This window comes from Rhinolophus sinicus, linkage group LG11, assembly GCF_036562045.2.
Source record: "Rhinolophus sinicus isolate RSC01 linkage group LG11, ASM3656204v1, whole genome shotgun sequence".
NCBI lineage: Eukaryota > Metazoa > Chordata > Mammalia > Chiroptera > Rhinolophidae > Rhinolophus > Rhinolophus sinicus.
The window spans coordinates 57,188,685-57,204,129 of record NC_133760.1 but is presented as its reverse complement, the minus strand read 5'-3'; the positions used below and the strand labels follow the sequence as shown (position 1 = coordinate 57,204,129).

The following is a 15,445-nucleotide window of genomic DNA, read 5'->3' as shown; positions in this document are numbered from 1 at the left end:
CACTTCGAGCACCTGATCAGGCTCTGTAGGGTTCTGTCCAGCTCCTGTGCCAGTCTGTACAGAGCTCTGGAGGATGATTATTTTAAATTACTTCTTTCAATTACAGTTGACAGTCAAGATTATGTTAGTTTCAGGTGTACAGCATAGTGGTCAGACATTTATATAATTTATGCAGTGATCTATTTGCCTTTGGGTTCTAGAAACATCTAGGATATAAGAAAGACATCTTGCTATTACACAGTGATTAATATAATAATATATTGGATCAAATTTATGCCCCTTCCCAGATTTCCTTGATTCCCTTTGTCCAGGCCACTGGTTTCTTGGTCCATGAGAGCGCCCAACACCGGTGTCCCCTCGCCCAACACCGGTCCCCCCTCGCCCACCACTGGTGCCCCCCCGCCCAACACCGGTCCCCCCTCGCCCAACACAGGTGCCCCCTGCCCAACACCGGTGCCCCCCCGCCCACCACCAGTGCCCCCCCGCCCACCACCGGTGCCCCCTGCCCACCACCGGTCCCCCGTCGCCCACCACCGGTCCCCCGTCGCCCACCACCGGTCCCCGTCGCCCACCACCGGTCCCCCGCCCAACACCAGTGCCCCCACCCACCACCGGTGCTCCCCCGCCCACCACGGTGCTCCCCCGCCCAACACCAGTGCCCCCGCCCACCACCGGTGCCCCCACCCAACACCAGTGCCCCCGCCCACCACGGTGCCCCACCCACCACCGGTGCTCTCCCCGCCCAACACCAGTGCCCCCGCCCACCACGGTGCCCCCGCCCACCACGGTGCCCCGCCCACCACGGTGCCCCCGCCCAACACCAGTGCCCCCACCCACCACGGTGCTCCCCGCCCACCACGGTGCCCCTCACCCAACACCAGTGCCCCCCGCCCACCACGGTGCCCCCGCCCATCACCCGTGCCCCTCGCCCATCACCCGTGCCCCCGCCCACCACGGTGCCCCTCACCCAACACCAGTGCCCCCCGCCCACCACCGGTGCCCCCCCCGCCCATCACCCGTGCCCCCTCGCCCATCACCCGTGCCCCCCCGCCCACCACCGGTGCCCCCTCACCCACCACCCGTGCCCACCTCGTTGTTCCCCAGGGGGAAGTCGGGGCTCCTTGAATCTGGGCCGGTCAGTCATGCGCACACATACTGCCCTCCCGTGGAGGAAGCCAAGGCAGCCCTCCATGAAGGTCAAGGGCGGGCTCTGGGTCAGAGGTCGAGGAACAGCTTGTGTGAAGGCCTTGGGAGAGCAAATGGAGTCCAGACAACCGGACGATGTCAGTGTGGCTGGAGTGTGGTGAGCAGACGGGGGAGGAAGGCAGAGTGCAGATGGCCCAGGGCCTTGCGGGGGCATCTGGACCTTAGCGGAGGGGGCAACGGTCAGCGCATACAGAAGTCATCCAGCCGCTTTGCATTTCAGGAAGAACCCACTCACCGCAGTGTTAGACGCATGTTTGAGGGAGACAAGTGGAGAGACGTTGGGGGACAGAGGCTGGAGCTGATGGTGGCACTAGGTGGTGGCAGATGCCTGGCAGTCAGGCGACTGGAGATCCTATTCTGGCTCTGTCTCCAACTCAGGGCGAGTTAGTTAAGCCCCCTGATGCTCCATTTTCTCATCGAGGTGTGGGAGTTACGACTACCTGATTCCTCACCTTATTTTGAAATGAAATGAGATCATATGCACACACTTGCTGACTAATAGATGCTGCAGGAGTACTGTTTCGGTGTGAGGGTGTAAGAAAGGAGTGTCCACGATTAGCACAGCAGTCCTGCCCGTCATGCTCGGCCACTACCAACTCCGTATAGAGCAGGTCCTAGCTTTCCTCACGCTGAGAAGCACAGGTGACTCACCTGCACATAAGGAGGCTTATCACTAAATGCCATCTCCACGGGGCTCAGGATGGAGCCAGAGCTATTCCTGCTGATAGAAATGTCAACACCGAATGGCTGGCAGGTCCCTTGGAACAGCAGCGTGGCGATGGACCAGCTGCCACTGTGCTGTGCATGGATCCAAACACAGGCCGACAAACACTGTCATTGACAATCCTGGAGTGATGGTATGTTCACAGCAAAATCGGGATGGGTTTGAAATGCAATTTGCACTTAATCATCTGGGGGAGGTTATTTCATAGTTGACTAATTTAGCAAACTATTTTGAAGGGTGCTAATTAAAAATTGCCTGGGGTTATCAATTGGCTGCTGGAACTGCAGGAAAATGGGCACTGAAGGGCTTCAGTCCAGCTAATTATTGAATAAAGCACAAGACTTGATTACCATGTCGGGAATTTTTCCAATGGACGTGTTTTCACTTGGAGCACGTCTTATTTAGGAGAGGAGTAGTTGAGAGCCTAGGATGACATTGTCTTCTCTGACTTATTTTGTTCACCATTAATTACATTTAGTGTCATTAGGACAAACTCTTTTTTATGCACTGGGGTCCTGATAGCAGCCTCCTAATGGTTTGGGATAGCAGAAGGCTGAAACGGGAAGCAGATGGTTATCGTGTCTCTTTCAGTCTTCAAGTCTGATGGGTTAGTTAGGGCGTTGAACGTGCTGTGAGGGTGGCTGACGCAGTTCTTCACGATGCTTTTCCCCTTTCTTTTGACTATTCTAAAAATTAGGTGTCTACAGGGAATCTCAGCAAGAATTAGACTGTAAGCTCCAGGGGGCAGGCACCGTGTCCGTCTTATTCCGCGCTCAGTGCCCAGTGCCTGTCACGTGGTAAATTCTCAGTAAGCACATGTGAATGCAGGCGTTGACAAGGTGCCATGTGTTGTGCCAGGGGCTTGGGACACATCCGTGAATAAAACACAAGTCCCTGCCAGCGTGGTGATTCCGTTCTAACAGGAGGAAGAGAAAGAACATAAGTAAATTATATGGAGAGCTAGAAGGTGATAAATTCTTTGAAAAAAGATTCCAGCAAAGTAAGGGGGACTGTGACTGCCAGGGATGGGGTGGGTTGGAGGGGGTTCGTTGGGCATGTTTCCTTATGAAATAGCATGCTCCATCCAGGTAGGCCTCGTTGAGAAGGTGAGATCCGAGGAATGATTGGAAAATGGCAAGGACCCCAACCCCGTGGGGACCTGGCAGGGAGTCTATCGGACGGAGGGAACAGCCAGAGCAAAGGCCCTGAGGTGGGGGTATCTCGGGTTTGTTTCAGAAACATCAAGGGGGCCTGTGAGGCTTGAAGAGAGTGAGCAGGGAGAGAGTACAAAGCGAGAGAGGTGATGGGGAGGGTGGGCCAGACCCCCTGGGCGTCTTGGTGCACTAAGTGCCCTGGCTTTCTTCCGAAGCGCTGCAGCATTTTGGGTAGAGAAGTGGTGGTTGCACAGGGCGGCTGCGCTAAGAATAGTTGGGGGAGGACAAAGGGGAAGGAGGGGCCACTGTGGGGACTGCAGTGGTTCAGATGAGACAGTCGTGGCCGGGAGCAGGTGCTAACAGCAGAGATGGTGAGAAGGGGTCTGAATACACTCTCCAAGTACAGCGAGCAGCTGGGAGGGAAAGGAGCTGAGAAGGACTCGGGCTTTGGGCTTCAACAACTGGAAGGACAGGCTTGCCGTCCTTAGGTGGGAGGGAAGGAGAGGGAGCGGGCTTTGGGGAGGGCAGCACAGGGTTAGAGGTGGACGTGTGAAGTGTGAGAAGTTTGTTAGGTACCATGGTTCCCCGAAAATAAGACCTAGCCGGACCTAGTGTGTCTTTTGGAGCAAAAATTAGTATGAGACCTGGTCTTATTTTACTATAATATAAGACCGGGTCTTATATAACATAACATCACATCACATATCACATCACATATCACATCACATATCACATCACATAACACAACACATAACACAACACATAACACAACACATAACACAACACATAACACAACACATAACACAACACATAACACAACACATAACACAACACATAACACAACACATAACACAACACAACGTAACACATAACATAACATAACACATAACATAACATGACTGGGTCTAATATAATATACTGGTATATGTAATATAATATACCGGGTCTTATATTAATGTTTGCTCCAAAAGACGCATTAGAGCTGATGGTCTGGCCAGGTCTTATTTTCAGGGAAACGCGGTATCAGTGTGGAGATGTGAAGCAGATAATTTGCTACGTGAGTTTCCATGCAGACGCCGTCTGAGGCCATCGTACTAGATGACATCAATGAGAGAGTGAGCGGGCCTGGGAAAAGAAGGGGAGTGACACAAGAGCTTTCATGCAGGGGGATGGAGGGAAAATGGAGGAACCAGGGTGGGGTGGAGAGGAGGAACAACCAGTGAGGTGGGAGGAAACCCAGAAAGCACGGTCCCGAAGCCAAGGGGAGAACGTGCTCGTGAGGTAAATGTTCCTGCTGGGCCCAGTACGGTGAGGACTGAGGTTGTCGGCTTTAGTGATATGGATGCCATTGGTGCCGGTCGTCATGACTCGTGTTTTTCTCCAGCTATTTTCAGGGGCAGGGGCGGCAGAGAGTTGGAGTTAGTTTTTGAGCACGAGAGAGTTGAGGGTATAAGCAGGGGTGTGATTGTAATGACTGAAATATAATTTGAAGAGGAGAAGCTCAATAAATTAATTTTTTTTCAATTACAGTTGACATACAGTGTTAATTACAGGTGTACAGCATAGCGATTAGACGTTTATATAACTTACGAAGTGATCACCCCAATACACCTAATACCCACCTGATAGCATATATAGTTATTACAATGTTATTGACTGTATTCCCTATGCTGTACTTTACAGCTTTGTGATTGTTTTTATATGTGGCAGTTTGTGCTTCTTAATCCCTTCACCTTTCTCACCCAGCTCCCCAACCCGCTCCCACCTGGTAACCATCGGTTTGTTCTCAGTGTCTATGAGTCTGTTTCTGTTTTGTTTGTTCACTTAAGTTTTCTAGACTCCACATATAAGTGAGATCATATGGTGTTTGTCTTTCTCTGTCTGACTTATTTCACTGAGCATAATACACTCTAGGTCCGTCCATGTTCTCACAAATGGTAAGATATTCTTTTTCTTTTCTTTTTTTTTTTTTTTTTTTTTGTGGCTGGGTAATAATCCATTGCATAAATGGGTTATTTATCCATTTGTCTGTCGGTGGCACTTAGGTTGCTTCCGTATCTTGGCTACTGTAAATAATGCTGCAGTGAACATGCAGATGCATATGTCTTTTCAAATCAGTGTTTTTGTTTTCTTCAGATAAATACCCAGAAGTGGAATGGCTGGATCATATGGTAGCTCTATTTTTAATTTTTGAGGAACCTCCATACTGTTTTCCATAGCGGCTGCACCGATTTGCAATCCCACCAACAGTGCACGAGGGTTCCCTTTTCTCCACAGCCTCACTTGCTCTTTGTTGATTTACTGATAGAGTGGTTTTGATTTGCATTTATCTGGTGCTCTGTGACATTGAGCATCTTTTTATATGTCTATCGGCCATCTGTGTGTCCTCTTTGGAGAAATGCCTGTTCAGGTCCTCTGCCCAATTATTGTTTGTTTTCTTGGCGGTAAGTTATACGTATGAGTTCTTTACATATTTTGGATATTAACACCTTCTTGGATGTATCATTGGCAAATATCTTCTCCCGTGTGGTAGTTGCTTTTTTCATTTTGTTGATGGTTTCCTTTGCTGTGCAAAATCTTTTTGTTTAATGTAGTCCTGTTTATTTTTCTTTGTTTCCCTTACCTGAGGAGACATATCATATATGTCATATATACCTGAGAGTAATGCCAGAGAGTTTATTGACTATATTTTCTTCTATGAGTTTTATGGTTTGGGGTCTTACATTTCAGTCTTTAATCTGTTTTGAGTTATATTCTTGTATGTGGTGTAAGACAGTGGTCTAGTTTCATTTTTCTGCATGTACCTTCCAGTTTTCTCAACAATGTTTATTAAAGAAACTGTCTTTACCTCACTGTATATTCTTGCCTCCTTTGTCATTTCAATTATGATGTGCCTTGGTGTAGGCTTCTTTGGGTTCATCTTGTTTGGGACTCTCTGCACTTCCTGGGCTTGTATGTCTATTTCCTTTGCCAGGTTAGGGATATTTTCTGTCATTATTTTCTCAAATATGTTTTCAATTCCTTGCTCTCTTCTCCTTCTAGAAATCCTATGACGCGAATGTTGGTATGTTTGATGTTGTCCTGGAGGCCCCTTAAACTATCCACTTTTTTTTTTTCTTTTTTTGTTTTGCTGTTTCCCATTGGGTGTTTTATGCTACCTTTTTTCCCAGATTGCTGATTCCATCCTCTGTTTCACCTAATCTGCTATTGATTCCAATTAATGTAGACTTCGTTTCAGTTATTGTATTCCTCATTTCTGGCTGGTTCTTTATGTTTTCTGTTTCCATTTTTTGTTTCCTATCTGTTTGTTGAAATTCTCCCTGAGATCCCTGAGCATCCTTATAACCAGTGTTTGGAATTCTGCCTCATGTAGATTGCTTGTCTCCATGTTTTTTAGTTCTTTTTCTGGAGTTGTGTCCTGTTATTTCCTTTGGGAGACACGTTTCTTTGTCTCCTCATTTTGGTTGCCCCCTTGTTTGTTTCTATATATTAAGTAGGGCTGCTACGTCTCCTGGTCTTGGTGGGTGTCCTGTGGGCCCCACTGGTGCAGTCACCCTGGTCACCTGAGCCAGGGGCTCCATGGGTGTCCCTTGTGTGGTTCGTGTGTGCCTTCCTGTTGTAACTTGTTTCCCTGAAAATAAGACCCAGCTGGACCATCAGCTCTCATGCATCTTTTGGAGCAAAAATTAATATAAGACCCGGTCTTATTTTAATATAAGACCAGGTATTGTATTATGTTATATTACATTATATTATATTATAATTATATAAGACCTGGTCTTATTTTAACATAATATAAGACTGGGTATAATATAATACCGGGTCTTATATTAATTTTTGCTCCAAAAGATGCATTAGAGTTGATAGTCCGGCTAGGTCTTATTTTCGGGAAAACGTGGTAGTTGAGCCTTGACTGTTCTCGGCACATCCGTGGGTGGGCTTGCCCTCGTGCTGATGGCTGTGACTGCAGTGGACGAGCTGCTGTGTGGGAACTGATCCCATGGGGTGGGATTCGCTTTACTGGGGCTCTGGTGTTTGCGGAGTCCACCCTTTGGGTGTGTCGTTTGTGGAGCTAATTGGGTGGTGCTGTGGTGTGGTCTGAAGCCGGCCACAGAGTGTGTTGGTTTTGGGACCTCTTGGAAAGGGCTCTGTTGCAAGCGAAGGTGAGCTGCTGCCTGTGGCCGGCCTGGGGCCACCTGGTAGGAGCTACAAAGTGATTTGTGGTTCATTGCCGTGTGTGCTGGGCGTGGAGGCAGCTTGGAGGCACCTGGGAGGGACTAGGCTGAGAACCCAGGCTGGCTGCCACTAGTGCCAGGCTTGGGGCTACTTAGCAAGAGGTACAGGGCGCACTGAGGCCAGCCGCTGCTTGTTTGGGGTTTGTGGAACTTTGAGAGATTTTAGGGATGTGCACAGCACAAGCCAGGGGAGGCTGCCTGTGTGTGAAAGCTGTTGGGAGACGTGGAGGCCTGTCAGCACTCCAGTCCTGGGAAAGAGCTGCCCTCGCCCCTGGCCCTGCAGGCCTCTCCCTGACCTTAGTTTAGTCCTTCCCGTGTGTCCCTGGTGCTCTTTGAACTGCTGCTCCTGCACTGGAGCTTAGAGCACGTGAGTTTGTGAGCAAGTGAGTCTGTGGGTGGGCCCTTTAAAACTTGCAGCCCCTGGGTCTCCAGCAGCCCCCCTGCTACTGCTCCTGTCTCACTCAGCCACAATCCTGGTTGCTTTTCACAGTCAGAAGTTGTGGGGACTCCTCTTCCTGGCCCTAGGGCCCTGGGCTGAGGAGCCTGGTGTGGGGCTGGGACCCGTGGCACCTCAGGGGGGACTTCTGAAGCAGAGATATCCCTCCTGATTTTTCACTGCCACACGGTGGGTATGGGACCTGCCCATTCGGCATCTCTGCCCATCCTACCAGTCTTGACGTGGCTTCTTCTGCACGTCCTTTGTTATAGGACTTCTGTTCAGCTAGACTTCAGGCGATTCTCAGTGATGGTTGTTCTGGAATTTAGTGGCAATTTTGATGTGGTTGTGAGAGGCGGTGAGCACAGCATTTACCTACAATGCCATTTTGACCGGAAGTCCAGAGTCAGGACAGACTGATCAACAATATTTGTTGAATGAATACACAATTGAATGAAAAGCTGAAATTTTGTTTACAAAGCATTTTAAAAATTGTGTTTTGGAATAATAAAATAAATACCACCTATTAATGCCTGAAAAACTAGAGTGAACCAGACAATGGGAATCTCTGTGCTGGGGGATGTCCTGTGCACGGGTCAGTTGGTCACTTCTCTGTGCACCTGTCTTCCTGGGCCTACCTGGGCTCTGCTATTGTGCCTTTGAGAGCATGACTGCACCTGCCTCTGTGTCTCCCCGGGCCTGTTTGCCTGCAGGGCTTTGCAGTGTTACAAAGTGTTTCTGTTAAAATGTGATGATTTGTTTTTTTCTTACATGTAGGGATTTTAAATACTTTAAATTGACTAATACAATTATATTTCAAAAAGTAAAATTTTATTGTACATGCAGCTTATTTTCTTAAAACCATAGAAAAAAGACAGAAGTAGATATGAGAAAAGAAATCACCTCAAATTTCATTATGCAAAGCTAACCATGATAAAAATTGAAATATTTCCTCTCCCAGTATTGTCTAATATTTATAGAGTTGTGTTCAAACTGTTCGTATGCACTGTGTCCTTTATCTCTGAACATGAACCTCGTATTACAAACTTCTCACATCTGTTTACCGGATACATAGCAGTCCGCCCTCTACTGCTCTGTTAATTGCTGTGCTAATATTTGAATGTAATGCTCACTAGCTTTACAAGGGGTTAGAAAATGGAAGCAAATTTCCTTCTTTTTTTCCCTCTCTCCTTTTTCCGTCTGCTTCCCCCAAAGTGAAGGTCCCAGGTTTGCCTTCTTTGCAGTGTTCACTGTCTCCTTTCCCAGGCATCTTCCCTTTGTTCCTTTCCCCTTGTCCCATCTCTCTCCTGTTCCTCTCTCTCTTTTGTCTCTCATTCATTTCACTACAAGCCTGTGAGGGCACCCTTGTCCCCCAGTGTCTGCCCTGCAGTTGGCACTCAAATGTGTGTTTTTGAGGACAGCAGTGTGTCAATTTGGAATATCCCATGTAACTAGATTTTCTGCTTTATTGAAAGTTAATCACTGTTTGTGGTTTTTATTTTTTTTACTTATTACTATTTTATTTATTTATTGAGGTAACATTGGCTACTAACACTGTAAGTTCCAGGTGTACAGCCTTATACTTGGGTATCTGTATACACTATAATACGCTCACCACCAAAAGTCTAGGTTCCGTCTGTCACCACGTAATTGACCCCCTTTACCCATTTCGCCCTCCTTGTACCCCACTTCCCTTCTGGTCACCACCAATCTGTTGTTTGTACCTATGAGTTTGGTGAGTGAAATTATACATGTTTTTGTCCTTTTCCATCTGACTTATTCCACTTAGCATAATACCCTCAAGATCCATCCGTGTTGTCACAAATGGCACTATTTCGTCTTTTATGGCTGAGCAGTATTCCGTTGTATAGATGTACAGCTTATTTGTCCGTTCACTCTCAATGGACACTTAGGCTGTTTGCATATTCTGGCTATTGGAAATAGTGCTGCCAGGAACCGGGGAAGTGAGCTCACTGTTATTATGGAACAGCACAGGGTTCGTCTCCTGCCTGGGACTCTGAACTTGCATCGAACCAGGGAGGCCCATTTTCATCTTTATGGTTCCACCTGCATTCTTACATAGGTCACTTCACCAGCCATAACTCTTCAACCTAGAAACCCGAGTAGCAGATGCAATAGCAGTATATTTTCAATGAGGCCCTGAGAATACATTTGCAAAAAATACAAAGTTAAGATGGCTTCTGATGATTTTAGCTAAGCAGCAGAAATCTGGAAAGGGGCATATATCCTCTCCCTCCAAGTTCATATAGGTAAAGATCTTGGCTTTCCTGGGGAGTTACTTAACATAGAACTTGGGGGTTCATTGAAAGGCCTGACCTCACACGTGTCTGTCCAGCCTTGGACTGACTGCCGGGGAGCTCCCTGTGTCCAGAGGGTATGCGCCCATTGTGTGGCTGTGGGATGGCAAACGTGTTAGGAGGTTCTTTCTTACAGTTAGATGACATGTGCCTCCCACCAAGTCTGCAAAAGGTCCGGGCCTATGGAATGTTTTGAGGAGGCTCGAATATGAATAATGGGAAAATTCAGACACTGGGGGCTTCTGTAATGCCTAATTCATCCAGTCCTCTTTGATCTAATACCACTTACTGGATTTTTGTGCTCTGGAGGTTCAGCTCTTATAAATTACACATCTCCCCAAGAGAAAGGTTAAGCCTAGGGCAACTTGGGGAAAGCTATTCCTTCTCGGAAACAGGAATGTGTGGCATCAGCTATGTGACTAACACCACTGATGTATTTATAAGGATGGTTCTTTTCGCAACATCTAGTCTAGAAAAGAATTTATGAAAATGATTTGCATGTCCAATTCTTAAAATTTAGGGCAATTCTTCCTTTTTGTGGAAAATGTATTCTCTTTCTAAAAAGAAAATCTCTCTCCTCCCTGTACTTAGCCTTAAAAAGAACATACTGGCTTCGTCATGATTTAATCTGACTTTTCCCTCACAAAACTCACTATTCAGTGGCATACAGATATTCAAACTGAACATGTCGCTCTATCCCTTGCAATGGAATTGTATAGAAACTTGTACTAAAAGGTCAACTTTAAAATATGCACAATAAATTCAGGGACTAAAAGCTATCCCAACAACTTTCTGCACCGTTTCTCCTCATCACATTATTCACGAAGGCTTCTCTGAATTTTAAGAGGTGCAAATAAAAGCGCAGAATGTGTAGACCATTGGGGCCTAGGGAATGTAAAGTAGAGTGCAAAGTATTTCTTACATTGATGAAGATAAGGAGAAAGAGAATTGATGGACACTGACGATTTCCTACAGCACAGAAAACTAAACCTCTGTGTTATTCTAAGGAAACCCTTGCTCTGTGTCCTTCACACACTTGGTTCCATGGCTATTGTATTGAAATCTTCTCTATTTTTGAGATCATTGTTTTTCAAATTTTATAACCTATAATATTTAAGTTACTGGGGTTATCCAGCAGAGTGTGATGGGACTTAAACATGAGAATTTCTAAGGGACAGGTGAGTAGAATGCCATTTAATATTACATAGAAAGACGCTTCATGCATTTTACAAATATTTGCTGAGTATTTGTATTAATAAAAGTGAGGAAGATGAGTTTTTTGGTGAAGAGAGGTTTTTATCCCCCCAATAAAAATCCAGTTCTTTTGTGACAGTAATATTTTTTTAAAAAGTTAGTTAGTGCTATTTATTAACAGAGAACACAAAATCAAAATAAATGAGATTTTGTGTGGGTAATTCAGTTGGAGATAATGTATCATATTTTTATGGTTTTAGATTCCTCAGGCTAATTTCATATGGATGTTAAAGGTTTAATTTGTGAAACAAGTAGATGTAAACACAATTAAAATATCAAAATTGAATGCCATGGTCTCAAAGTATTTAAAAATAACATGTATTTTTGGCTGTAGTCTATTTCAACTCACGCCAGCCAAGGTCATTCCTTGAACTCCCAAAGCTGGAAATAACTCCAGCTACAAGATTTCCAACTTTGAAACATTCCTTTGTTGACCTCTTATTTCCCAGTTCCCCCAACAAGTCAGGGCAATCAGATGTGCTCTGATGTTGACCTTGATTCTTTTAGTCCATACGGATTTTCCAAACGTCTGTCATTACTTGCCTCCTGGCTTTCACTTTTCCTTTATCGATCCATTTCAAGTACTTTAAAGTCCCCTGGCCTTTTGACTTTCCCTTGTTTGTCATGAGCCATGTTTGGCCTTGGCTGATGTCTGTACCCAGTGTTGGTTCTGTGCACATTATTTCCTTTTTCAGATATGTGAGTGAGAGGTTAGATTATCAGGCCTGCCTGACGGAGGATTGGAGCCCTATCTCTAAGACTGGAACCTATTCAAGGGGGACTTGAGCATATCTGCTTAAATCTGGGGTAGTTAGGGATGAAGGAGGGAAAAGAAAAATAGTTTTCAGGGACTCGGGAAGCCATGCAGTATATTCCTGGGTCCTGGATACAAATGGGGGGTGGGTGTTAGTGAATGCACCAGGGGGTCCTGCACCAATATTTTCTGCACACTTGGTATAGACAAGGCCCTATTCTAAGACAGAGGAGACAGCAGGTAACAAGAAACACGAAGTCCATGCTCCCAAGGGGTTTAGATTCTAGCAGAATTCATAGTATTCAGCAACTAAGCAAAAACTTAATTATGCCATTCAGATGGGACTCTGCTCAGTTCCTGAAGAACTTTACACTCATAATTCCCCGTGTTTATTGTTCAAAAATATAACTGGCTATTAATTATTCACTAGTCTTTAAAAGAAAGAAATAAGGTATGATTTCTAATCTTTTATCAGTTCTCTTACTGTTAGTTAAAAACCCTTATCAACATTTGGGGTCACACAGAATTACATATCTTAGATTTCTTGGTTTTCAAGGAGCAGCTATAAGTCTATTATGAGAAATTTCTTATTTCTTGACTGCGGGTGAGCTCAGGGGCCCTGTTTATGTTTTTCTAAGTCTTTTACAGGGATGGCATTCATTTTTCTTTTGCTGTATAAGAAAACCTTTGCTTTCAGTGGTACAATTCTGTACATAGGGAGCACGTCCTTGGATCTGTTTATTAATCCATCACCTGTAAGAAGGGTGTTGCCGTGACCTCTTTCCCAGGTTGCAGCTGTTTTATGTACAGTGGTAAGATCATGCGTGAGCTCTTAGCCTCCAGAGTGCCAAGCCAGTGGAGAAGAATTGGTCCTGGCTGCCTGGAGAATGGTTTTGAGATGAGGCTCTGACGGGGGCTCATCAGCAAAGAAAACATGACTGATCCGGGAAATCTGCCGTGGCACGTACGGCGGGGTAACTGGTGTGTGCCAGGCATTCTTCACTCTGGGTAGATGGGCTCCCTGGGAATGGCCTGACCTTGTGGCTGCAGCTTTCATCTCCCCCAGGTGTAAGGATCATTTATTTTATTCTGAATAAAATGCTGTAGATACAACTTAATAATCTAATGCCCCCTGTTGCGAATGAGGTTAAAATGATTTTATTATTCCCCAAAAGGATGACATTCAGCCTGCTGTCACAGGTAGGTTATGCACCTCTTAATACACATGGAGGATAAAAACCACTATTAAGTGGTAAAGATGAAGTAGTCAATTATTAATATTGTCCTAAACGTAGACGTGTATGCTCAACGCTGAACACAGATACATACAGACACATACACACACACACATTTTTAAAAAGTCCTTTTATGCATTTTACTTCTTGGTTCATTTTTTTTTTTCAATCTAGAGTAGATTTCTGGGTGTTTTTCAATTTAGAATAAAATTATTAGAATGCAGTGTGTGTGTGTGTGTGTGTGTGTGTGTGTGTGTGTGTGTGTGTGTAAACTAGGTCACAAGACTTCTGGAGGGTCATGGTGAACAGAGTTTGAAAGTCACCATTCAGCCACCCTTTTATAATCAGACTTTAGGAGCGAGATGCATAGTTTCTTCCTGTTTACTGAGTTGGCACATGTCATCAGTCTCAAGCACATCAAATCCATGCTCTGCTTTATTTTGATTGTTGAGTAAAGCTTTGGAAAGTGTGAACTTGAGCAGGAGTGAGTAGTAAGCACGTGTGTCTCAAAGGCACCGCACACAGACAGAAGTGTGATGTGATGTGCGAGCAGTGAGCTTTGGGGATGGCCAGGCTGTAATGACCCCGGTTCCTTGCTCTGAGTGAGCTCTGCAGCTCGTGAAAGGGCCTCGTTCCCATCCCAAGAGAAAACTGCTCTCGTCTGCTTAGCCAAAATGAAGGAACAAAGGGCCATTAGTCTGGCCGACCTACATCTGGGAGCGGGGTCCACTCCCCATTCCTTGGGCCACACTCAGGAATCATTGCATCTCAGAGTCCCTTGGGACTCCGACCAGGGTTCCAGTAGCTGCAGCCATTTTCAGATTCTACTGGCTGCTCATCGCATGTTCTCACTAATCAGAGATTTAGGGAACTCAGTGCCACTTTAGGGTGACTGTCAGTGGATTTACAAAAGCTACACACCAGACCCATGCAGAGAAGAAACGGACTGAAGCCAAAGGGGCCGACGAACACGGGTCACATTCCAGCAGGGCCCAGCGTCCAGTTTGTCTTATGGCCCCATGTTGGAGACCTGGACCCGGACTGAATAGACGTGTGGGAAGAGGGGCAGTCTGGGGGGCGCTGCAAGTTCCCTGGGAGCCCTGAGCGCTCATCACCTGCAGACTCAGTGTTAGCAGAGAAACAGTCAGTGGTACTTGCTGAAATGATGTGGTGAGGAAGCAGAATTGCTCCTAAGTAGTTGTAAGGAATGGAGAGGGGTCAGTATCTACTTCTTCTGTAACCTGGCCGGAGGGGGAAGGGCGCCCTCTGCTGTAAGAGGACGCCTCCACGGGCCTCCAGGGGCCACAGCATGATAGAAGGTGGTGAGGAGGGTCTTAGGGCCACTCCCCCCCCCACCCCCCCCAGTGCTTACCGAGCTGCAGCAAACTAGATTCTTTTTGCTGAGTATCCCCTTAGTAACACTGGTAAGATTTTCAGGGTAAATAAGACATGCATTCTTTTGTAGTGAAATCTTAAAACAATGGACATATTTCTTTTCTATGCTGTGGACACGTTTCTAGTAATGAATGTACAGCGGCTGAGCCTGGACTTGTAAGTGAAGTAGAAAGTAAGTGCTGAGAACGCCACACACCTGACCCGCCCTCCTGGCTGTGTTCTAGGTTCTGAGGTGCAGGTACTGTTTGGGACAGTGGTTTGGAGGTTCCCAGGGAAATGAGCTGATGAAGGAGCCGGTGACTGGCTGCTCTCCTGCTTGTTCCCCTGGCTGTCCTGCGATGGTCTCTGTGTGAAGGGGGAGCTGGGCAGTGGACGGACAAAGCTCTGGACTCTGTTTGTGCTGGGAAGGGCCTAGAACGTCTTCTTTGGCTGCAGCACTGAGTATGTGGTCTGTGCTCTGACCCCGGCTTTGGCTGCCCCAGGGTTCTTCCTCCACTGATTTTCTTCATTTCTCCACAGTGGCAGCTCATTCCATTAGTTCTTTTTTCTCCAGCTTATAGAGCTCTTGGAAGGCAATCTGTCCTTCCCTGCTATATCCTATATGGTAAATAGGTCTACATATAAGCTGTCGTTTACAGATAGGGCCACGGAATCTGGAGAGTAACTTCCATGGAGATTAGAGAAGGTATTAGTAGTAACACCGCGTTGCTCTCTGGACTCAGATGGTGAGTGAA

General features: G+C 46.2%; 1 protein-coding gene and 1 long non-coding RNA gene across 6 annotated transcripts in view; one reads left to right on the top strand and one right to left on the bottom strand.

Moving 5' to 3' along the window:
• Positions 1-1,113: 1,113 nt before the first annotated feature.
• Positions 1,114-15,445, bottom strand: part of TPK1 (thiamin pyrophosphokinase 1) — a 260,377-nt gene continuing 246,045 nt past the window's right edge. The window contains exon 7 of one of the 5 annotated variants that reach the window (XM_074315236.1): positions 1,114-2,846. In XM_074315236.1, coding sequence (XP_074171337.1) covers positions 2,704-2,846 — 143 coding nt within the window. In that variant the 3' untranslated portion in view covers positions 1,114-2,703. The remainder of the gene's footprint in view (positions 2,847-15,445) is intronic. The other 4 variants (XM_074315232.1, XM_074315230.1, XM_074315231.1 and 1 more) reach the window with 4 other exon arrangements.
• LOC141567566 (uncharacterized) overlaps positions 15,345-15,445 on the top strand; it is a 41,470-nt gene continuing 41,369 nt past the window's right edge. Inside the window, exon 1 of the long non-coding RNA XR_012490324.1 lies at positions 15,345-15,436. This is a non-coding gene — a long non-coding RNA (uncharacterized LOC141567566). The remainder of the gene's footprint in view (positions 15,437-15,445) is intronic.